Below are 24,901 nucleotides of genomic sequence, written 5' to 3' on the forward strand. Positions count from 1 at the left end.
GTTTTTCAATCATTATTTGTGTTTAATTAGGTTTTTACTTTTCACAGTGATGAGTCAGCAAAACATCACATTGACATGTTTGAAATCACATATCACATTTATGTGTACTATGTCTAAAAGACATGATGATCAAATAAACACACCTGAGGCAGATTGTTCACTACTGCTTCAACTACTAACAGATAGAAGCAGGGGCTAAAGTTTCATTACACATGAACTTTGTATAATGACACTTTTTGAAAACGGTCAATTTGTCACCCCGCCCACACTTTTTATTAAGAAGATTATATCTAACGACTGCATCCTCAGTTATAAAAGTTGTCCCACCAACATTAGAAAACAAACCTACACACCTGGTGGGAAGATAGTCAAGATAATTTGTAACTGAGCTCCCATTTTCAAACTGGGACATGAAGGCAGTTGATCTAAACAGTTGCCTCGGAACATATGTACTGTATGTTATTTATTACACTTATTAAACTATAATGGCTATAAGGAAAGTCAGTTCCACACAAATTTGTATATGACATCCTTCATTTTGTCTCTGTAAACAGCATCAAATAACTCTGCTTGGGCCACAGTGAGCTGGTTCTTCCAGTCTCCTACGACTCCTGGGGAAAAAGGCACACAGAAAATGATAAAGTACTATGCAAATCAATGAATACAAATGTTGACATGCGTTTTTTCTGGATTTGTTTGTTGTTATTCTGTTTCTCACTGTTCAAACTATATAGCTAAGAATATTTAAGATCAACACTAACAGTTGAAGCAGATGATTTTCTCCAATCTAGTAGTTGATTTTTCTTCCTTAGCTCTTGACTACAGAAATACTGTAGAACTGTGCTCTTCTGAACCTTGAGTATCTGATGTACTTTCTATACTATTTGTATCTTTGTTTGGATAAAAGTGTCTGCTAAATGACTAAAATGCTAATGTGTCGGGAAGTACAGAAAGTTCAAAGCAAAATAACCAAAAGTCTAGTTCAGTGAAATAAAAGCATTTGCCTGCAGATCAAAGGTTCCCAGGTTCAAACCCACCCTGTATGTCCCTCTGAATTCCTCCCTTGTCGATCTTAAAATATAAAACATACTGATAAAGAAAACATCCTTAAGAATACAAGGAGGGTCGTACCTTTCCTGAGGAATTCTGATTTGGTCTGGTCCATGAACTCGCTGGGTACCAGGGAGTAGTTGGACATCTTGTTTTGCTTCATGTTCTTGAACATGCAGTGGTCTGCTATCTTCTCAACCACCTCGGGGGTTAAGGAACTGTCCATGTAGAGGGCAATCCTGGCAACAGAATCCCTCAGGTCCTGCCAGGATGCAGAAACAGTGGTGTAGTCATTCAACCTGCTGTCCTCCCTGTGGCTACCCTTGACCCAATCATCACTGCTTATTCTGTAGTGGACCAATGGGAAAAGACTAAACCATTTAGAACAATCAATTTTTTGTACTGATCTTCATTCATGGCATACCATAATACTGTGGTACATAGGGATCTGCTGGGATCTCGTAAGACACTCACCCATATCATCTCCTCATAGGAGATGTACATAACACGGTCCTGGTCCTTTGCATTCAACCAACCCTTAACATGGTCGAACCATGAACCAAACATAACTGAAACCACAACCACACAAGAATTCTCATACAGTAAACTTCAATTTACGTGCTTGATGTATCAGTAAAGATTAATGGTAATTAATTTGAGAAAAATAACCTAGATGACAACATGAATACAATTTAAATTGAATTAATCAATTTAAGATATTGTATGGTGTTTTGTATTGTGAAAAATAACTACTAAACTATAATGGCATGGGTATCTGTATCGACAGAGAATCCATGAAGAACAAACACAGCATGCATGGACATTTCATTCCATTAACACAGACATGCAACACCTACGTTCACCAGCACAGTACCTTTTCCACTGAGAAACTTCTGTAAGAAATCGCCCTGTGATTGGGGATTAACCAGGTAGGAGGCCATCCCATAATAATGGTAGGAAGATGTGAACACATCTCTGGGGTTCCTCATGATGTAAATCACCTGGCCGAAGAACAAGCCACGCTAATTGATGAATCATTCATCTTAGTATTAAATCAACTATTAAATCAATAAGCCCATTACCTCCATAGGAAAGACCAGGTTCACAGTCTTGTATGAGGTCATACTCACTCACATAATTACCAATCATGCAAGATCCCATTCAGTTTTCAAAACACACATATGCACCACAGTTATATTACATTTGCACCATCACCTTTCATGGTTGGTGTTCAAAATGAGAGGGGGAGGGGCAAGGGTGGTCTTGGATCCCCAATAAGAATTGAATGACCCTGTGCTATTAGTGATACCTATACCAACCCATGGCCTTAGGATGGGAGACTGCACCCTACCTTGGGCTTGTCCTTGAAGAAGGACTGGGGCATCATGTCATAGTGGAAGTGTGTTGCAAACAGGCGAGGCGAAGGCCTCTGTTCCAGGCTGAGAACCTGGGCCCTGTGTTCCTCCAGCCAGGGAACCCGGTCCCAGTTAAGCTGGGTCAGAACCGAAGTCAAGTCTCCTCCACTCTGAATCAGGGGAGTGATCTCCTGCATCCATGTTGTGCCTGGAACACAGGTGTTTGCACGGTTATTTAAATGGAAGAAGTAAGCTACTTTACTGTTTGTAAGCGGGTGACTAGCATCTGAAGTTATAGGCTACCACTTCAGCTACTACTATCAGTCTCCTTAATTTAAGCACACATTTTTGGGTAGCATTTTCTTATAATTTAATAAACGCAGATTTTCGACATGGAAAGCCCAGCAGAGGTGGAAAGGATACACATGGAAAGATTACGGGTCCAGGGTACTATGTCTGGCTCAATTCGTTTCCATTACAAAATTCACTGCATGTACAGACAAAAAAATATTGCAATATAGGTCAACAAATTCCTGAACGTGCAGGATACATGTACAACTTTATCTGTGATGGGTGCAGCCGAGGTGACTCACTTAGAACCTCAATGTTCTTTTGTTCTCGACACAGAAATGTCAGAAAAAGTATTTAATCCAAAAATATCTATTTTTGTTTGTTTTCTCAATAACTTAAACAAACAATATAACAAACTCAGGGAAATACTTCTAACAAGTTAACTGTCATTAAGTGCAGGTCAAAAGGCTGTGTTGCTCCATGGTCGAATAGCTTCTGCCTGTTTCGCGGGACTCTTACACTTTTATACCAGAACAAACAGCCAATCAAATTAGCTATATTATTCCCAGCTTCACTGGTCAACTATCAATATTTTCATTTCTACATTACACATGCAACACAGGTTCTTCTTAGTTCTTGTAATCTTAACATCTCAATACTCAATTACAACATTATTACATAAAACTGTTATTTCTATATAAATGGCTACAACACTATCGTTGGTATAAAAACATAATCATATGCCCTAGGGCTACTTATAGATTGTAGCCTAAACGTTTTCGGCAGAAATCTTTTCTCAAAATGCCTGCGCCTTTAATTGTATATAGCGGGACAAGTTATCACTTCTCAGCTTGAGAAATTGTTGGAATATGTGCGGGGGCGGTGGGTAGAGACAACCTTGCCAAGGGCGCCAAATGTGCTAGAACCGGTGTTGGGCAGAATTCCCACTCCCCCCCAGAATTCCACTCCCCTACGCGCACACTGCCTTCCTAGAGTATTGTGTAGATTTGCCGAACCAAGGCGATTTTTACAATGTTAAGCCTAGGTACGATGTACGATGGATCTTAGTTGTACGGGCCGTTTCCCGAAACCATCGTAGCTAAAGAGGCACTTGAAAATCGTCGTAGATCAACGAGAGCTCCAGACCAGTCGTAGATCGCTAAGTGCATCGTAGCACAGAGACTCAGTGGAGACACGCGTAGGCCGACCATGAAAACTACATTAAACTCATGCTGAAAGTTAATTCGGATGGAAAATAAGATTTTTTTGGTCCTCTTTTTACACCAGTTACGCTGGAACTGGGATATTTCTTAGTGAACCATACAAGTTTAACTGCCGAAAAAATATCAGAATCCGGTTTATCCTCAAGTAAATTTAGGTTACACAAAATAATTTGATTTAGTGGGTTTGGCGCATGCAATGAAGGTATTTAAAAAAAAAAAATTCAGTCTTATTCAAAATACTATAACATTGAAATATGTCTGTTGTAATGTGCAATAGAAACTAGAAATGCATTAACGTAACGCTTTTACGAGTACAATAACACAACAACAATTGAACATTGAAGATGTTTATTAGAATTATAGGGCTGGTAGCACGCCAAGCCCGGTGGATGAAGAGGCTGGTGGCAGAGCCGAGCCTGATGTTAGGAGATGGTGGCGCCCAGGAAATGGAAAGACTCCACAGGGTTGACTAGGAAGTCACACAGGGTGAAGGGGCTGGGAGGGAGTGAAAACTCGTACGAAAATCATAAAAGCCATTGAAGATAGCCTAAGTCCTGCACTGCAGACTTGTCCCCTCTGATATGGGGAATTGGATGTGGTCTGGGATGTGGCAAAGTAATGCAGTTGTGACAGCCTGCACAGATCTTGACACTGAGGCCTTGGCGAGCCCATGTCCATCTCCAATAACCTCCAGAAAACTGCCAATGGCATAGAACCTTAACACTGCCAGTAGTTGGGTTACAGGGGTCAGTGCAAAGGACCTCCTTGTTAGCCTCTGCAGGTCTGCTTCTATGTGGTTCAGGAGCATCATGATATCATGATGTCATCTGACATATCTTACACTCATAATGAGTATAATTGATCAACCATCAATTAAAGTGGAGTTGATTATTCATGTCAGAAACAATGATTCCATGTTGAAGATATGGGGTATTCATTACTTATGTGTTTGTCATTTGTCACAATGTCATTTGTGGCCAATATGTGATAATTATGAGATTGCAAACATGGTCTTGGGAAGCTGTTGGCCTATGCAAGATTGTAGATATAGTCAGCACTAGAAAATAAGACAGTAAATATGTTGGATTTAGATGCTTGTATTTGTACATTGAATTGTTTAGGATGCTAGCTGGGACATGCCATGTGTGATACCATTCATATGCATGGTTTTTAACCTTGTAGTTCAATCAAGTAGTAAATATACGACTCATATATATATATGCCTATGGAAAGTGGAGTACCAAGAAGAGTTAAAAACCAAGGCACAAGTAGTTTGAGAAATAGTTGTTTTATGGGAGTATGTTCTCCCTGCTCCTGCTCCTCACATGGATCTATAAGGTAAACATGTAAGGATTGGACAGGCAACACTGAATATATGATACAATACACAATTCAGCCTTTACTTAATTTAAATAAACATGGTATGCTTTAGGATATAAGGTAACCTGAATGTGACACTACCTTGTTGATTGGGCTGAAGAATAGGCACAGAAATGGAGGGCCTTGTGAACTTCATCTCTTCAAACAAAAGCTTCCTCACCTCAATTTGGAGACGAGCCCACTTAATTTCCAAGACCTCCTATTGGTATTTAGCATCCTGTGTCGCTGATTGCAAGGTCCTAACACCGGTGTAAAACTCAGATGCAGCATAGTTTGCACGTTCACCTTATTGTCTTTACCTTCATGTAGCATCATATTGAAAAGTACTCAAATAAGTAGCCTATAATAAATGTAAAGTTTTCTGTAGCTACAGAAAATATTTTTTTGTTAACCGTAATTCGTCAAATATTTTGGTTAACGTTTTAATTTTGAAGTCTTCAAGTTGCGTCAGAAGAATCACATTTCAGTACAATGGACAGCGTCTTGTTAAGTGCAACTTAAGAGATACGTACGATGGTTCTCCTTACGAGCATGTTCGGGAAACGCACGTAAGAAATAACGATGGATCGTTATTTTCATCGTAGAGAACCCTCGTAACAGCTACGATCCATCGTTATCGGGAAACGCACCCCTGGGCTGTCTACGGCAGGCAGCACAGACATATTTCTGTCAGTTGGATTTGAGCACAACACTGATGGAACCATCTGAGGAAGCTGTCACAGCCAACCTGAGATTTTGGATAAACATTAAGACAAATTTGTGGAATGATAATGAATGATCAAACATTAGGAATGGCAAAAACTGGCACTGTCACCTATAATAACCTCTTATACAAAGAAATACCAATGGTTCATTATAAATGTGTCTAGTAGTGAAAAACGTATTGTATTCAACACCAGTTGACAAGCTATTACCCAGTTAGTGTCAGCATCCAGATTGTCCACATCCCCACATAGTTGGGGTGTGTCAGATGTTATAGTCCCAAGATATGGGGGAGGGGGGAGGATTTTGGCAAGTATGAAAAGCAGTGTTGCCGAAATCCTGCTCCCCTTCTAACTCGTACATTTTTGGAAGTAGTATCAAAAGCTTTTTCTGGCACACTTTAGAGTGCATGAGGTGCCACCAAAATCATTTTGGAGTGTTCGGCCCAACACCGGCACTGATTAGCCTACACAACTTCACAAAGATAGCCTGTGTCCTGACACTGACAAACCATTTAAACACGTGTGCTATTCTCTTTAATTGATTGAACAAAAACACGACAGTTTCTGTTGAGTGTGTTTTGATGCAGCCTAGAGGCTACCTTAAGACTCTTTTTACTGTGCCCCAGGAAAATCTAAAGCAGGGGCGTCGTTAGACCCTAGGGGCACGTAGCCCAGTAAAATCTAAAGGTTAAGTTTTACCAATTTACTTCATTAGTTAGTGCATTAATTTAGATTGATAATCCCGGAAAAAATAAACGCAGTATCCCAAGCATCGCTTGTAAAAGTGTTTAACCGAAAACACAAACTAATGCATGCAGAATTCCATGTCAGCGCGCTCTTCTGAGCTTGCCAATAGCCACTGCAGCACGCTCACTGAAGTCCAGTGTCGGACTCGGCACACAATTAAGTCAGAATTGAGGTAGGCTAACAAAACATTACAAAACTAAAGATAGTTTCTAAATGAAAAGCCTATCTTATTTTGACTAAAACATAAAAACAATACTACATAACGCTTCATGATTAAGTAAAAAAAAACTGTAGGCCTATTTGCGCTAAATTGAAGGCGAAAAATGTTTGTGCGCTTGCATTAACTATTGATGTCCCTGCCAAAGCTGAAATCAAACTTGCCTCCCTGAACTGTTGTAGTGGGTTAAGAAAGATCTGAAATATAGAGGTTAGCACCGTTTTACACCGGATTGCCCAATATTTTTGTTTGATCCAACTTTTCAACTGAGGTTGCTGTAGCTTATCAATATTCCCTCTTGCAGGGGAAATGCGAAGACAACCGTTTTATTCAATGCTTCACTTTTTGTATTTTGAATTGTAAATGAGCAGCAACAAATGCATGCTTTAAATCTAAATCTATAAATCTATCTATAAATCTATTTTTAAAACCTTCTACAAGCGACGCTAGCAAGCACACCCTACAATTTCTCTAGGAATTGTACCCTCTAGTTATTATTATTATATTAATAGTTAATTGAAACAAGTGAGAATAGGAGTTAAGGGGGCCTCATGCCTGTCTTCGCCTGGGGCCCCCAAATCCCTAAATACGCCACTGCTCACAAACTAACGGAGCGGTTTCAGACTCCAATTCTGACTAGAATTATTGAGTATGACAATGTCAGGCTACTATGGAGCTAGAAAGCTGACAAAGGTATCTGAAATTGAATATGAAAGATCTGAAATATTTGTATGTCGAATTTCATAAAACTGAAATATTTTACTGTTATATTTCAGATATTTCATATTCATACTCAGATACTTTTTTCAGCTTTCTAGCTTTGATAAATGCTTGCTGAATTCATGTATTGAGTTTGGCTGTCTCACGGCAGAGCAACCTAGCGAATATGTCCCTTGTGTGTTGATGTAAATAAACGAGACTTTGCATCTGAACTTGAACTTAGCCTCTCCCGAGTTCCGACCCTTTCTCAAGACGCAAGCTGGTTTTAGCGGAAGACACCAGTCCATAACCCGAGTCGTAGATACGCCATTCTTCCAGATAGCCATTGACGGTAAAAACTTACCAGATTTCGGATAAGTCACAATAACAACGTCGTCCGGTCTAAAAGTGAATTGTTCATAGTATGCAATGCTCTCTGGAGGATGTAACAGTTTTGGAAGATAGACTCCTTTGTAGACGGTGTATAATTCTTCTTCAGTCATGCTGCTCCAAAAGTGACAGCAACCTAGCAAACACAAAGTGAACCTTGGACTCTAGCTAGAGCTTCCGTAGACCTCACATTATCGGTCTTCTTGTCATTCTGACAAGAATAGTCATTCGTGCTGCCTCTCTCTCCCTATCAGAGATATCTACCACTCTGTTACTGTGATCCTAAAACGAATGGTTTAAGAAGACGATGTAGGCTAGTTATTTTGTCAAAAACAGAACCTGTGCCACGAGAAAGTGGTAAAATGTGATGTTGTAAGGAATTGCATCCACTGTTCTGTGGTCTGTCTTTGGATCATTGCTACCTTTCAGCTCAAGTCAGTGTTGACACACAACATTTCAAAATGAAGACACATTTGTATATTCATATCCTTTAGGCATGTAACATTATAATAGTCATTTGAATAACCATAAAAACCTTGAAGAGCCCTTTAACTAGGCTGGTGTTGATCATATACTGTAGCCAAAGTCAAGCACTGGAACTTTTCAATCCCACTCTTGCTTTTTTGTTTGCTTTGACCACTCTTTGACCACACGGTGATTCATGTCAATTGTCTTTCAGATCCCCATTGGAATGGTACCAATAAATATGTCTGTGATCTTGGGGCCCATCAAGGAGAGAAAGACAAACACGCCAATGCATCAGAGTCAAGGTCTACATAGTCAGCTACGCCGTGAGCATCATGTAAAAACAAGTGACCGTTATCCTCCGTTAATCTCCTCACATATCAACATTAATAAATCCAATGAGCATGTGTTGTTTTCTCATTGATTACACACTATCTTCTTGTCTTCTTGATGCTTATGGACAGTCTTATATTCAAGGTTAGCTCGTGGGTTTACAGTGTCTGTCCCCGGATAATGTCCTGGAGGTTGGCAGCTGCAGTAGGGCCGGTCAGCAGGGGGTCTGGATGGCCTTAGCTGTCCAGTCGGACCTGGCCACCAGCAGCCTCGGTCTCTCCCCTGACCCCTGGATCAGCTCTTTACCCCTGGGTGGGAGAGATACAGAGAGATGGAGTGAGAGATACAGAGAGATGGAGTGAGAGATACAGAGAGATGGAGGGAGAGATACAGAGAGATGGAGGGTGGGAGGTTGAGATACAGAGAGATGGAGTGTGGGAGAGACACAGAGAGATGGAGGGAGAGATGCAGCGAGATGGAGGGTGGGAGGGAGAGATACAGAGGGAGATGGAGAGAGGTCAAAAGATCCAGAAAGACAGATGAAAAGAAAGAAAGATGAGAGAGAGATGGAGAGGTAACAGAGGTGACCATGTGGGAAAGAGAAAGCCATCCAAACAGAACTCCCAAGTCTCTATCGCCGTTATTATTTTGCTTTCCATGGAACAGTTTCCATGGAAAAAGAAGACCTCCTCACCGGTGGTAGTCGAGGCCCACCAGGCTGACCCCATTAACGGCCAAGATGCGGTCACCGGGACCCAGCCTGCGGCTCCTGGCTGCGGGGGAGTCAGGAACCACAGAGCGGATAAAGATACCGGACATCCTCAGGGGAGTGTCCTGCAACCGGCCAGACAACTCAGTGGTTCATATACAGGAAGTATGTAGACATGTCTGTGTGCCAGTGATGTAGAAATATACTGATGTGGAATACTCAGTGGTGGACCATTTTACTGCAGATTATGAGGTCACAGTTACTGTTAAAATACAAAAATGCATATAATGAGTGCAAAAACACATCCACACCACTCTCTGTTACTGCCAAATCATTTGAACACCATTATGTGATGCTAACTAATCCTATTAAAGCATGCTTAATTGTTCTTTATCGCCCACCAGGACCGCTTGCCGACTTTGTGGAGGAGCTGGACATGCTCCTCAGCGTCCTTCCGGATGATGGAACCCCCCTGATAGTCCTTGGGGACTTCAACATCCACCTCCAAGGAACGCAGGCTGTCGACTTCTTGTCTCTCCTGACCTCCTTCGACCTGACGCTGCTGAGCACACCGGCGACCCACAAGGCAGGCAAACAGCTAGACCTCGTCCTGACACGCAACTGTATCACCGACTTAACCTCTGTAACCCCACTGCACATCTCTGATCACTACTTTATCCAATTCACTGTCTCTCTCCCTCCAACCCCTCCTACCTCCCCTCCCCTTGTAACTTTCCGGCGCAACCTCCGCTCGCTATCCCCCTCCCACTTCTCCTCTATTGTAACATCCTCCCTCCCTCCTATTGACGGGTTCTCGTCCCACCCCACTAACACTGCCACCGACACCTTGCTAACCACTTTAACTGCAGCACTTGACTCTCTCTGTCCCCTGTCTACCAGGCCTGCACGATCTTCTCCCCCCTGCCCGTGGCTTACGGATGTTATTCGTGAAGAACGGTCCACCCTTCGAGCAGCTGAGAGGAGATGGCGCAAGTCCAAAGACGGTCTGGACCTTGATAAGTATCACTCCCTCCTCAAATCCTTCTCTTCTCACATATCTGGTGCCAAAACCCTCTACTTTCTTAACAAAATTAACTCCGCTTCAAACCCCCACAAACTTTTTTCTACCTTCTCCACCCTTCTTAACCCACCTCCCCCACCCCCTCCCTCCACCCTGACAGCAGACGACTTCTCCTCTTTCTTTGAGAAAAAAGTCGCCGACATTAGCAGTCGGTTCCCTAAACCCACCCTTCCTACCCCCTCACCCTCCATTTCTGACCCAACTAAATGTCTAAACTCCTTCTCTCCCCTGTCCGAGGCAGAGCTCTCTGACCTCATTCTCTCTCATCGCCCCACCTCCTGTCCCCTTGATCCTGTCCCCTCCCCTCTCTTTCAAACCATCTCCCCCTCTATCATAACTTTTCTGCTCCATGTTCTAAACTCCTCTCTTACCTCTGGCACCTTCCCCTCTGCCTTCAAACAGGCCAGAGTTACCCCTTTACTCAAAAAACCCTCCCTTAACCCTGCCGTCCTCCAGAACTACAGACCGGTATCATTGTTGCCCTTCTTTTCTAAAACAATTGAACGTGCTGTATCTAACCAACTGTCTAACTTCCTTTCTCAGAACAAACTGCTCGACCCCAACCAATCGGGCTTCAAGACCGGCCACTCCACAGAGACTGCCCTCCTTTCAGTCACCACTGCCCTCCAGTCTGCCAGAGCGGCTTCCAGGTCATCCGTCATCATTCTGCTGGACCTTTCTGCGGCGTTTGATACGGTTAACCACCAGATCCTGCTCTCCAGACTTTCTGAGATGGGCATCACTGGCACTGCACTCCAGTGGATCTCATCCTACCTGTCGGGAAGATCCTACCAGGTCTCCTGGGGAGGCAAACTGTCAGGCCCACGCCAGCTCTCCACTGGTGTCCCACAGGGCTCCGTCCTTGGTCCCCTCCTCTTCTCTCTGTACACCACCTCACTTGGACCAATCATCACCTCCCATGGCTTCTCCTACCACTGCTACGCTGACGACACGCAGCTGTACCTGTCATTCCCTCCGACCGATCCGGGGATCTCAGCTAGGATTGAGGCCTGCCTCGCAGACATCTCCGCCTGGATGACTGAGCACCATCTCCAGCTGAACCTTGCCAAAACAGAACTTCTCATCATCCCGGCCAAACCCTCCATCTCCCATGACTTCTCAATCACCCTGGGATCTGCAACGGTGACCCCCTCATCCTCTGCCAGGAACCTTGGGGTGACCATGGACAACGAGCTCTCCCTCACGGCCCACATTGCTGCGGTCTCCCGGTCGTGTAGATTCACCCTCTACAACATCCGGAAGATCAGGAGATACCTGTCTGAGCACTCCACCCAGCTGCTTGTCCAAGCACTTGTCCTCTCCAAGTTGGACTACTGCAACTCGCTGCTCGCCGGTCTCCCATCATGCGCAACCCGCCCTCTTCAGAGAATTCAGAACGCAGCGGCCCGTCTGGTCTACAATCTACCCAGACGCTCCCACGTTACCCCGCTCCTCATCTCCCTCCACTGGCTACCCATAACGGCCCGCATCAGATTCAAGACCCTGGTACTGACCTTCCGAGCAGTGAATGGAACTGCGCCCGACTACATCAAGTCTCTCCTGCAGCCTTACACCCCCACCCGCCACCTACGGTCTTCTTCAGACAACCGCCTGGTGGTCCCACCTCTCAAGACCGCCCGGTCCCAGCACAAGCTCTTCTCCTGCCTGGCACCCCAGTGGTGGAATCAACTCCCCACCTCCATCAGAGACACGGACTGTCTCTCCACCTTCAAGAGAAGGCTCAAGACGCACTTGTTCCGGGAGTACAATGGTACTTAGGAATGGTTTGCTGAATCCAACGCTAGTTTCCTCAAGGTTCACAATGACTCTTGCTTAGACTGTTGCTCTTGTTGGTTAGTGGTAGCTGATTTAAACTGTTGTATTCTTCTTTTTTTTTTTAGTTAATCCTATTTTTATTGCTTTCCTACAGGTACACCTGCACTTAGAGATCAATGTTGTGTAATTTTAACTTGTTTAACTACATGCTCTTATGGTTTCTTCCCTTTAGCACTATTTTTTGGTTGTCCACAATATGTACTTCTTGTTTTTGACTACCCGCAATGCTGTGGGGCTATCTTGTTGTTATTATCAGTGACCTATGCACTTTGTGAAGCTCTCTCTTGGAAGTCGCTTTGGACAAAAGCGTCTGCTAAATGAATAAATGTAAATGTAAATGTAAATGTAAAAAAAAATACACGTCAGTAATTTACATAATTGTATCACTATATGTATGTATAATCACTGTATAATATAAGTCATGAACAGATGTCAATGGAATTACCGTTTTTTGCAATCATTAGGACTTTTTTTTCAATACGTGGGTCACATTTTCAAAACTCTTCATGCAGTTCTACTATCCAACTTTCAGCTTTGCACAGCAGTTATTTTCCCATAAGAAATGCACTAAAACTACCAAAACATGTCATACTTGTCTCAAATCAACACATTCTTCCATTACACTAACAAAGGTTGTCACCCAACAAGCATATAAACATTGACCTAAAAAACATTAGCATTACACAATGGGTGGTGAAATGCCACATTGTCCCATACAATAACAAATGTTTTTGGGCCAATTAGTGGTTTATGTAACAGCAGACCATCAGGTGTTGTCAATGAATGCATTTTACGCCAAAGCAATGACAAATCATCCACAGATTAACCAACACAGACTGCTGGTGTGCTCAGGGTATGAAGATTTTAGAAAATATAACCAAAGTATTGAAAAAAAGAGGTCCTAGCGATTGTCAAAAAAAACTGTAGAGGGAAGGGAATAATAAAGCCTCAATAAAGCATGAAGACTGCACCTTTTACACACGACCACCAGGGGTCAGAAGTGCCCCCGTTATAAAGCGGTGACGAGCTAGTGATGTGCCACAGCTAATATCCTTTCTCGACTATGAGTGATGGATCGTATACGCTTACTTAGAAAAGGAATGTACACTGAGATGAAAACAGGGCCCTAACCAAACACCCCCCACTGACTTCCACGTCTCTAAGAAAACACAGCACCCAGGACCACCCTGCAGCGGAACTGAACACCAGATGCAAAAGGAGAGCTGACACACAAGGAGATAGAGGCTGCGTCTCACTTCTGTCAGCAAGCCTACTTCCCTCACAGTCTGCATGGCTGCATCTCACTACTGTCAAACCCCCTACTCCCCTTCATGTATCTGCATTTATATTGATAAACCCTGTTAAAACTGGGCAAAAGAACCCCATTGGTCACCTGCTTTCATGGATCCTCATTAGGGAGGAAATTGTTACTGATTGGAACTAATATTTAACTGAGTCTAGTAGGCGTCCTCACCCTTCCTTTAGTCCAGTGTGGATAATGTGGAGGACAGAAGGCCAAAAGAACAGCGCTTCGGAACTTTGGGGAAAACGTATGTCCCTGTACCCTGCCATTAACGACCTCTGCGTTTACCAGAGATGGATGCATTGGATCTTTGACCTGTAAGAGCCCCACCGCCTATCAGATAACCATCAGGCCAACTTTGGGAGGATGTGGGGGTGGAGGCGATGATGACTGTGAGTTATTCCCCGCTCTAAGTGGGCTCACGCTGAGGTCAAGGTTGACACTCACTCACTGCGGTCATGGGCACGCTAGGATGGATCGTGTGTGTGTGTGTGTGGAGTTCTCGTGCACGGAGATTCCACGGAGTTTGAAGAGAACCCCGCGTCCTCCTGGCCACTCACCCTGGCGTCCACAAGAGCCAGGCCCAGACCTCGCTCTCCTCGCTGCAGCTCCAGCGTAAAGACCTCTTGATCCGCCTCCTCCACCTCCTCCCCCAGGAGGCTGCTGTCAGTGCAGTCTGCCGACAGGAAGTCTTCCTCAAACACATCTGCCGAGAGGGTGTTTTTTTCGGATTCATTGATGAAATCGGATTCCAAAAGTGACCCTCTGGTCTGACTATGGCGAAGGCCGTTTTTTCATTTCCGAAGGAGTCAAAAAGAAAGTGCTCTTTACCGTCTTCCTGGTGGTCCCCGCTGGTGAAGCTGCTCCAGGGGGGCTGCCCCTCTCGCCCTCTCCCCCCGTAAGGGTGCTCCGTCTCTGGGTCTAGCGGCTCCAGGCTGTGGGGGGTGTTGGGTGGGGTGAGCAGGCAGGAGGGGTCCAGGCCCGACCTCCTCACTCCCCCAGGCTGCATCTCTCGGCTCTGGAGCTCCAGGCTCCGTAGCTTCTGGGTAAGGATGTCCCCGCAGGAGTCAAGCCCAGTGCCAGGGCTTCCTGGGGGGGGAGACCCCTGGAGGGATACCTGGGAAAGGAGCTTCTCAGCCGGAGGAGTCTCCAGAGGCTGCAGACAGGCCTTGGGGAGTGCGGCCATCTTGACCAACTTTGCCTCCAAAGGGGCAGGGACAGAACCCTGGAGGGAGGGAGAGGGTCTCGAGAGTTACCATGCTAAGCAAGGCGGAGGTTAAAATGTGGGGGAATAGGTACACTTGTGCATTATGTGTGTGTTCCGGGAATCTCAATGCAGCCTTCCTTGTATTTTGTTACAAATGGCAAAAAATGCAACAGAGAAACCATCTGTGTGTGTGAGAGTATGTGTATTACCTGTAGTGGGGTTTCCCCAGGTGTGTGAGATCCGGAGAGGGAGCAGACGAACGCCCGGAGTGTGTCGAGCTGCTCTCGAAGGGCGGGGTCTCCCACCACCCGGCCCAGCTCCAGGATGAAGCCCCTTCCAGGGAGCAGCAGAGGGGGGTGGCTGTCGAAGCTCTCCAGCACCCCGGCTGAGGAGACAGGGAGGTGGGGTGGTGTTGCGAGGGGAAGGGGGCGGGGTGGGGAGAGGCTTGGTTAGGGTGGTGGCAGGGAAACGGGAGACATTACCCCCCCCCCCCCCCGAACACCTACCGCCAACCACACCTCACCCCTCCACACCTACCACCAACCCCACCCCCCCCATACCTACCACCCCCCCCCCCCCCATACCTACCACCCCCCCCCCCCCATCACCCCCCCCCCCCCCCATCTCTCCTCACCAGTGTTGTCAGCCTCCAGCCTGTCTTGAAGGGCGGGGGTCCAGGCATGGGGGCAGGGTGGTGGCGGGCTGTAGCCCGCCAGCAGGTGATGCAGCTGGGCCGGACTCAGGGAGGGGAACTCGGATCGCAGGGTGGTCCAGGGGGCCTGGGGAGGACGACGGTGTGGTCGTGGTCAGCATCAATCATGCACGACCACTGCTCTGTCACTCCCAGCCCCACAACAGCCTCCCAGAGTGATCCACACACACACATCCACCCTCCTCCAGTCTCTCTAGCTGCGTGTCTGCCTGGTGAGGTCAGGCTGCCTATGGAATGACTGGTGTTGCAGCTGTGATTTGGAATAGCAGACTGGTTTGGCTCAAACATGCTTCATTAGGACTCACACCACAGAGTGTTGAACCGTGTTACAGGAGATCAAGCAACAGAAAGAAATGGACAGCGAGAGAGAGAGAGAGAGAGAGAGAGAGAGAGAGAGAGAGAGAGAGAGAGAGAGAGGAGAGAGAGAGAGAGAGAGAGAGAGAGAGAGGACAGAGACAAAGAGTTCCCTCAGAAGATCTCAGTTGAGGTCTACAAACAGCGTGTTTCGTAAAGGGTGACACGGCTGAGAGGGTAGGTCAAGGGAACTGTACTGAAGTACCCTAACGTCATTTTCCTTCACTGAGCATGAAAGGGCCTTTGTTTTCTCACGACTTAATCCTCACACAGTAATCTCCCCGGTTAATCATTTCTGTAGACTGTTGTATCCAACTGTGTGTGTGTGCATGAGAGTAAGTATTAAAAGCCTGCCTATATACATGTGTATGTGTGAGTGTGTGTATGTGTGTGTTTGATTACTATACACCTGCCTGTGGGTACATGTGTGTGTGAATATGTACGTATATGCGTGCATGTGTATGTGTGAGTACCGGTAAGCCTGCCTGTGTGTGTGTGAGCTGACCTGCACCAGACTCTCCCTGGGCGTGGCCAGTAGGTTGACAGCGGAGGACAGAGTGTGTGTGTGCTCCAACACCAGCTCTCCCAGACCTGGCCCAGAAGCATGAGCCCAGTCCAGCAGTAGGTCCAGGTTGGCCCGGACGGACACCCCTCTGGACCACTGGTAGAAACCTGACTCAGAACCTGCACACGCGCACACACAAAAAAACATCATAAATCACCATTTTTATTCGGTGAAGCATTGTAAAAAAAGAAAAAAGATGAAGACAATGGCGTGCACGCGCGTCCCGACGTCGGCCTCCCCACCTCTCTCCATCAGCTTGTTGAACAGGGAAGCGTTGATGAAGTAGAAGAGGTAGGCGAGGAGCTGGGAGGAGATCTCCTGGTGGAGCTGACAGTCCTGGAGCAGCTGTCTGGTCTCCTTCAGAACCTCCAGGACCTGCTCCGTCTCCCCAGGGACCAGCAGACCACCGCTGCCCAGGAACTGCTCGCTCTGCCTGGGCATTGGCTGCTTGCCGCTCCCCTTGAAGGGGTTACATTCCAGCAGGCCTGGTAAGATAGGGTACAGGGCCTAGGAGGGACAGAACGGAGTAGGCCGCAGCTGAAGTGGAGACGTTTATCATGTAAAAAAAAAAACGAACTCCAGTTTCAAGACCACCTATTAACCAGTGTGTAACACACCACACACCCCATATACAAACATACACCGCGCAAACAGATATCACACACACCCCGTGCACACACCACACACACACACACCGTACGCACACCACACACACAGACAACACACACCACATGCACACAGTGCAGGAATGTGAGATAAGATAATTCTGCCAACAGGAGATCCCATGGTAAAGGGATGCATTTCCCATTCCGTCATCCCATTTTCTCTCTGTCTCTATTTCCTTCTCGTTCTCCCTCTGTCCTCCTCCCTCTCTCCACGCTGTCCTCCCTCCCCTCCCCTTCTCCCTGGCTGTGTGACCAGAGTGCAACTCCCTCCACAGCCAGGATTAGCCTGCTGGAGCAGAGCACGACAAGGCTAGCTTTGTTCAGGATAATTGCACACAGATATCCCCAAGCCCCCCCATCTCCATACGTTCCTCCCTCCCTTCCAGCACCCCCATCTCTATATGCTCCTCCACCCCCCCCCCCCACGCCTACAACCCATATCCATATGCTCCTAACCCCCACCCCTCCACACCCCATATCAATATCCATATCCCTCCCTCCCATCCAGCCTCCCTTTCATCCCCTCTCCTCCCAGCCTCCAATCTAGCCTCTCCTCCAACCTCTTTTCCTGTCCAGCTAGAACAGACCCCCCCCCCCCAGCATCCCATACAGCGTCCCTTTGTACCCCCCCAGCCTCCCCATCAGACTCACTAGACCAACCAACCCCCCCCCCCCCCCCCCCCTAGCCTCCCATCCAGCCTCTGTTCTTGTCCCACTAGACCAGCCCTGGCAGTGGGTCTACATTTTTGACTTTTGAGTCTGGCTGGTGTGGGCTTGGCATGGCTGAGCTGCTGACTGGCGACTTCTGGAAGAATCCGCCCAGGCAGATAGATCACTTTACACCAGCCATCCCCAGCTGGCTCCACATGTTACTGGATGGAAACCCCTGTAATGTTAGACTGTGGAAATGGGTGGAAATGAACCCAAACAATGTCCCGGGGGGGGGGGGGGGTTTACAGTTGGGAAATGTTCCTCTTGTCAGAAGTGTGTGGTGCTTCACCCAGCAATCCTCTGTCCTCCTGTATCCCACATCTACCCATGGTTGTCTCGCTGGCTAGGCCTGTGTGTGTGTGTGTTCATTCGTGTTTCTCTGTGGTTGTGCGGGACGTTTGTTTGTGTGTCTGTGTGTCTTGGTCAATATGTGTGTGTAATTATTTGTGTCTGCCTGCCTGCCTGTATGTGTATGTGTTTGTTTGGATTGCCTGTCTGTAGATAGCGTGTATACAACATTCTCGGGTGTGGCCAGTCACCAAAGCATCATCAAAACACCCACACACACACACAAACACACACACCCACACACACACATTATGGATGGACCTAACCCTGAAAGGACACTTTTGAGTGTTTCTCTGGTTGGAGGGAAGCGTTTCAGGCTGGTCTCTTTAGTGTTTCTCTGTTTAGAGGGGAGAGTTCCAGGCTGGTCTCTTTAGTGTTTCTCTGGTTAGAGGGGAGAGTTCCAGGCTGGGGTTCTGCTCTGTGTGATTCAGATGGGAGTATACGCTGACCACGCCAGCTCTGGAGGAAACAAGTATTGAGTATGGAAACAGTCCGCTTCCTGCTCGCTCTGACAGCCTGTCTTGCTCTCCGACGCATACGTCCGCACGCGCATACATGCACGCACACTTATGTGCACATACAAAATCAGACACGCATGCACATTCGGACGCACACAAGGAAGCCATCCATCACAGATTCTCTCACACGCACATATTTTCAGCTCAACATATTCCACACACACACACATTCTGAGTGTTGCCGAGTCCAGTTGAGTGCTGTCGGAGTGATAGAGCACAGCCAGCTAAAACCACAGATCTCTGACGGCCGTGATGGATGGGAGGCCAGAACGACCCAGACAACCACACCATCACCCCACCCACACTGCCTGACCGTCCCAGACTACGATCAGACCGTAACCAGCAAACCACACAACATACAGTGATAACATGGAGGCCTGGAGCTGGTTCTCTGAAAGGATCTCATGCCACATCTGAGAGCCTGTACTGCCAGACCGGGCGTGCCATCAGCCACACTGTAGGAGAGATCCTACAGTGTGGCTGATGGCACGCCCGAGGTGGTAAGGTATCTGTCTCTCTCTCTCTTTCTCTCTCTCTCTCTCTCTCTCTCTCTCTCTCGCTCTCAGAATTTTAGAATTTCACTCCTCTCTCTCTTTTTTCCTCCAACCTATCTCTATCTCTGTCTCACACACACACACACACGCACTCACTCACTCTCTCTCTATTCTGCGGACGTAGAAATAGACAGTCAATGGGACGGAGGCTCACCAGTTACACTCTCCAGGAAGGTCTATAGTTTCCTCCTGCGAGACATGACACAGCTTTCCTGCCTCTTCCTTCCTCAACAGGAAACAGATATGGACCATTCCTTGACTCTTTCTGTGAGTAAGGCCTTTGAGTAAAGCCTCTCTTTCTCATAGGCATAGTAGCTGACACAATGCTTATGTTAGCCTTCCGCTCCAGGGCATACCATGGTCATAAACCGGGTTAGGCCTGGTAGAGGTGATGGGTGTAGAGGGGTGTGGGTTAGGGTGGAGGTGATGGGTGTCGAGGTGATGGGTTAGGGAGGGGATGATGGGTGTGGAGGTGATGTGTGTGAAGGTAATGGGTGTGGTGATGTATGGGTTAGGGTGAAGGTGATGGGTGTGGAGTTGTATGGGTTAGGGTGAAGGTGATGGGTGTGGAGATGTATGGGTTAGGGTGAAGGTGATGGGTGTGGAGTTGTATGGGTTAGGGTGGAGGTGATGGGTGTGGAGTTGTATGGGTTAGGGTGGAGGTGATGGGTGTGGAGGTGATGTGTGTGAAGGTGATGGGTGTGGAGATGTATGGGTTAAGGTGGAGGTGATGGGTGTGGAGATGTATGATTTAGGGTGGAGGTGATGGGTGTGGAGATGTATGGGTTAGGGTGGAGGTGATGGGTGTGGATGTTAGTGTGATGGTCGACAGTTGCTATGACGTCTGTTCTTGACCCTCCAGGAAGAAGATGTGCGTTAGGACACGTGAGCTGTCATGTTCTGTCTTTGTTCGGACTCTGGTTGGTCTGGATGTGGAAAACACTAGTTTCCAAATGATCATTGAATTGGGTTTCTTTATATAGACATCTTTGATATGATGGGATTCTGCAACACTGAGAGGGTTAAGTCATTTTAGGATTCAACCACCTGGCAATACTTGACCACTAGCTAATGATGGTAGCTCACACAGACACATACAGAGACACACACACACGCAAACACTGACAGACTGGCACACAAATACACACAGAGCGATACACACAAAGACAAACACACAAATATACACACACACATACATTCACACACAGAGACAGACAGGATGCCACTCATGCACAGACGCACACACACACACACACTTACACACACACACACAGCACAATGCCCTTGCTGTGCTGTGTCCCCTATCATAAAGGCCCGAGTGTGGTGGAGCCATAAGGCAGGTCTATCAGACAGTTCCCTCAGTAGAAGGCCTCTTTATGCTCCGTCTCTCTGATTATTATTCTTTCTCGCGCTGCCATCACGTTCTCACACGACGGCCAAGACGATCGAATGTTTAAGCCGTTTTAACAATGGAATGTTTTGCTTCAAATCTTGCCTTCTCGGTTTTTCGACTTTGTTTAAAATAACTTCCACGTGTTGAATTTTCACAACTCCCGTTTTAAAACTAAAACCTGAAACCACCATCGTTCCAAAAGCAGTTCAACAACTGAGGTTTATGCATGGACTGTCAGTTATGGACCAAGTTTACAGTACGATGGACAGCAAGCCTCACATTCCGAGATGAGAAAAAGAAAGCCACTGCCAAACCACTATCAGTGAGCTCTTAAACCATACTGGTGTCATTAAAACTAAAACCCATTGCTACTAAACAAAAGCTTCTGATTGGTCTGGGCAACAGGCTGCTTTGCTTGAGCCTGTGAGTGGAATCCTAAGAGAGCTAATGTCTGCCTGTTGTGGTGGGGTTAGGCTGGTGTGTGTGTGTGTGTGTGTATACCTTGGTGAGGTAGTAGACACACTGCTGGAAGGTCAGCATGATAACCTCCTCCAGAACTGTCATGGTTTCCTCACTGGCCGACCGCACGCAGGACAGACGCATTTCTAACAGGGCTGGCACACATACACACACACACGTACATACGTACAAATGTAAAACACACTCACTTCACGTATGAAGACAATCTGTACATTAAACATACAGTATACTGCTACACAGAGATGAACAGACATCAGTCGAGAAGATACTGTTTCTGTGGATACAAAAATGTCCATGCACATGTAAAAGACCCATTTTTCCCAAGTAAAAATTTGAGTGATTGATCAACTTGATGGCGTTACAAAGGTGGAATTCATTACCTATGTTCTCCTCCAACTCCTCCTCCTCCTTCCCCACCTCCTGCTGTTCCCTGCGGCTCCTCCAGGCCAGCAGGGGGGGCAGCTGGTGCTGAATGAAGTTGAGCAGCTCCAGGGCGTTGGACATCCACACCACCAGGGGGCGCAGCGCTGACAGCAGCTCTGCCACGGACAGACCTGGCTGCTCCTCTGGGTCTGAGCCCTTTCTGTGGCAAGGAGAAGACGAGGCACCAAAGGACTAACGACATCTGAAGTCACACACAAAGCATTGTTGGTATTGTAGTTCCACACAGTATCCACAAAGACCGGGGCAGATTGACGCAGATCTGGATTAAGATTCGGTATGTCTACTCACATCTCTATTCATATCTATCCATTAGTGGCGCAGGGCTATAGAACGATACGACAGAGAGTCATTTGTCATTTGAAGATCAGGTTCTGAAGATATCGCAGATGTACAGACTTACCCTTCAGACTGACCAGCGGCCAGCTCCTTGGTGTGTTCCTGGCGAGACAAAACAGCCAACAAATCAACCAAGAAAATCATCCTCAAGCTTAAACAAGCACCGCCTCTGAGCATACATTCACCCTCACACACCCACCCACCCACCCACCCACCCACCCACCCACACCCTCACAAAAACTCACCCACATGGCGTTCTGGACCTGGCTGGCGGTGAGCAACAGCAGCCGTCGGAGGTCTGACGTGTGGAGCCGGGCGGCTGAGTACTGCAGGCACAAGCACAGCAGGAACGCCACGCTCAGCGAAGGGCGCTCCTCGCCGGCACCCGCCATGGCGACTATCTCTGCGACGACACGCTCCTCGTGCTGCGTGCTGTAGTGCAGGGTCAGGTACTGGCCCCAGGGGTCCTTCAGGTAAGGAGGGGCCCTTCTGGGGGTTGTCTGGGCGTGTCTGGGTGTCTGGGGGTGTTGGGGCCCCTGGGGCCCGGGGGAGGGGGCTGAAGAGGAGCAGGTGGAGCAGAGGAGCTCTGCTGGAGGGGGTGTAGAGGCACAGCTCGACAGCCAGGGGGCGGTGGCGAGCGAGCGATCAGGAGTTGCGGAGTTGACGTCCTGTTTGAATATTAGGACACAAAAACAAGATGGAGTCAACAGGGAATCATATTTTTTTAAATGCTGGCGTCTGTGTGTGTTTTCATCTCTGGACGCGTGTCTAGACGTACAGTACACACCTGGGGTGGAGTAACCAGGCCTGTGGGGTCTTTGAACAGGAACAAATAGTGTCCCCCCAGTCCGATGACATCACCGCTGCCCAGCTCCGCCTCTTCGCTCACGGCCTCCCCGTTCCTCGTTGCAACGGCGCAGCCAAAGGGACGGAGCCAGGTGGAGCTCCCATTGCCACGGCGACGCAAGCAACAGTGCCTCGGCTGGATGTCGGGGCCGGAGAGCTGGACGTCGACCTTTGACACCTCGCCATCCCCACGGTGTCGGCCAATCACGGTGCTCGACCCGCCAAGCAAGTAGATGACAAAGTCCTGAGGGAAGAGGGAGGGAGTTATGAAGGAGTGAAGTGTGTGGGGGAGGGAGGGAGGGGGGGTGGAGAGGTAGAAGGGTCTGAGAAAGAGATAGTGGGGTCTGTAATATCGTACAGTATCTTCCATATCGCATAACTTTAACATGTCTCATATCTCTAACATGGAACCTGTGTCAGTTACAATCATGGATGAACACAGTCTAATTGACCTCAAGCAGTAATATGATCGGTGAGGTCTGGTGGCATAAATTGGCAGTGATCCCTGTGTGCCTAGCAAACAGGCTCTGATTAATCACCATGACAACAGGACCAGCATGAGAAGATTAACCTCCGCCCCCCCTTTGTTAAGCTTGTATTTTCCAACATGGCCAGAATTACTGAATTATTCCTCAAATGTGTTCCTTCAACCCAGTTCTAATTGTTCATGACCGCAGCACGGGGGCGAAGTTAAAACGATTATTCCATCCACTTTTCCTGTGTGATATCAGTTTAATTAGATCCCACAGTGAGTACACAAGACCCCACAAGACCCATTTACTAAGGTAAAGTAATATGTTTGTGCGTGTGTTCAATTGGTGTGTGATCACTACAGATAGCTCCATAACACATATGGGTGTGTTTGTGTGTGTGTGTGGCAATTTGAATCACTCAGTGCCCAGTGGTAATCAGACAGGAAACAGGGCCACTGTCGTCCCTTTCTGCTTCCTGCTCTGTGTTTTCACACACACATTTTCGGTACACGCTGATCTCTCTCTGCGTCACTCTCTCTGTCCCTCGCTCTCTCGCTCGCTCTGTCTCTGTCTCTCTGTGTTTCTTTCCAGAGAAAGACCAGGGCTGTTTCTCCATCTCATGCCTCACATGTTCCTACTGCTGTTTTCTGTTCGTGGAGACAGACACAGATGAGAGCTATTTCTGTGATATCGGGAATATCGTCATCCAACACATCCTACAACATCACTAAAGTATCTGTGTAATCCTGCCTGTGTGTGTGTGTGTGTGTGTGTGTGAGAATGTGTGTGTGTGTGTGTGTCCCCGTGTCACTGTGATTCCAACCAGAGTCGAAACAGGTTCAGTCTCTCAGGACAGCATGGAACCAGAAGAAAGAGGTTTACCTCAGTGATCAATGGCGTTCATGTTTATAGACTAAACACACCACAAACCTGCAGCTTGCTCTGAACACTGGCCTGCTTTGAACACCCTGAGCTTGTATGTATGTATGTATGTATGTGTGTGTGTGTGTGTGTGTGTTTGTGTGAGACTGTGTGTGTGTGTGTAGCAGATACCTGTGTGAGGCTGTACCCTCGCAGCAGGAGGAGGTAGGGACAGTCGTGAGGAGGGTGAATAAAGTACTGTGTGACACTATCGTCACTGCTCTCCGTCTCCTCCCTCTCCCACCCCTCTCCCTCCCTCGCCCCTCTCTTCTCCACCTCTGCCGGGGCTCTCTCCATCCCTTCCTTCCGACAGGGCTCCGGGACACTCTCCTCCTGAGGGTTCTTCCCGAGGTTCTCATCCTGGTTCCAAACCTGCCCCTCTTGGTGGTTCTCCTCCAGCTCCTTCTCTGGGCCGTGGCCCTGAGTGTGGCTCTGCGGTGCCGAGGCAGGGGTCTGGTCACTGAGGTCCAGCTCGCTCAGGCTCCTCCACAGACTGTGGCCCCGGCCGAGGGCCCTCTCCATCAGGGTAGAGGTGACCCGCGAGCGGCTCTTCTGGAGCTTGCGGGCCTGGGCGTTGATGCCTGGGGGGGA

General features: G+C 47.5%; 2 protein-coding genes and 1 long non-coding RNA gene across 3 annotated transcripts in view; 1 reads left to right on the forward strand and 2 right to left on the reverse strand.

Moving 5' to 3' along the window:
* LOC124475742 (sulfotransferase 2B1-like) lies at positions 1 to 8,461 on the reverse strand. Its single transcript, XM_047032549.1, has 6 exons — positions 8,031 to 8,461; positions 2,402 to 2,613; positions 1,925 to 2,051; positions 1,525 to 1,619; positions 1,132 to 1,312; positions 1 to 611 (listed from the first exon to the last, which is right to left on the reverse strand). The coding sequence occupies exons 1-6, from the start codon at positions 8,167 to 8,169 to the stop codon at positions 502 to 504; spliced, it is 864 nt and encodes a 287-aa protein (XP_046888505.1). The 5' UTR covers positions 8,170 to 8,461; the 3' UTR covers positions 1 to 501.
* Positions 8,015 to 8,955, forward strand: LOC124475744. Its single transcript, XR_006956964.1, has 2 exons — positions 8,015 to 8,490; positions 8,736 to 8,955. It is a non-coding gene; the product is annotated as an uncharacterized LOC124475744 (long non-coding RNA).
* Positions 8,846 to 24,901, reverse strand: part of LOC124475741 (ras-associating and dilute domain-containing protein-like) — a 20,097-nt gene continuing 4,041 nt past the window's right edge. The window contains exons 5-18 of the mRNA XM_047032548.1: positions 24,443 to 24,891; positions 22,858 to 23,160; positions 22,316 to 22,738; positions 22,135 to 22,172; positions 21,671 to 21,873; positions 21,312 to 21,424; positions 16,864 to 17,128; positions 16,562 to 16,740; positions 15,625 to 15,769; positions 15,200 to 15,375; positions 14,615 to 15,008; positions 14,344 to 14,489; positions 9,549 to 9,688; positions 8,846 to 9,162 (exon numbers count right to left, since the gene is read on the reverse strand). Of these exons, the coding sequence (XP_046888504.1) occupies positions 9,069 to 9,162; positions 9,549 to 9,688; positions 14,344 to 14,489; positions 14,615 to 15,008; positions 15,200 to 15,375; positions 15,625 to 15,769; positions 16,562 to 16,740; positions 16,864 to 17,128; positions 21,312 to 21,424; positions 21,671 to 21,873; positions 22,135 to 22,172; positions 22,316 to 22,738; positions 22,858 to 23,160; positions 24,443 to 24,891 (3,068 nt within the window). The 3' untranslated portion in view covers positions 8,846 to 9,068. The remainder of the gene's footprint in view (positions 9,163 to 9,548; positions 9,689 to 14,343; positions 14,490 to 14,614; positions 15,009 to 15,199; positions 15,376 to 15,624; positions 15,770 to 16,561; positions 16,741 to 16,863; positions 17,129 to 21,311; positions 21,425 to 21,670; positions 21,874 to 22,134; positions 22,173 to 22,315; positions 22,739 to 22,857; positions 23,161 to 24,442; positions 24,892 to 24,901) is intronic.

Source organism: Hypomesus transpacificus, chromosome 13, assembly GCF_021917145.1.
Source record: "Hypomesus transpacificus isolate Combined female chromosome 13, fHypTra1, whole genome shotgun sequence".
Lineage (NCBI taxonomy): Eukaryota > Metazoa > Chordata > Actinopteri > Osmeriformes > Osmeridae > Hypomesus > Hypomesus transpacificus.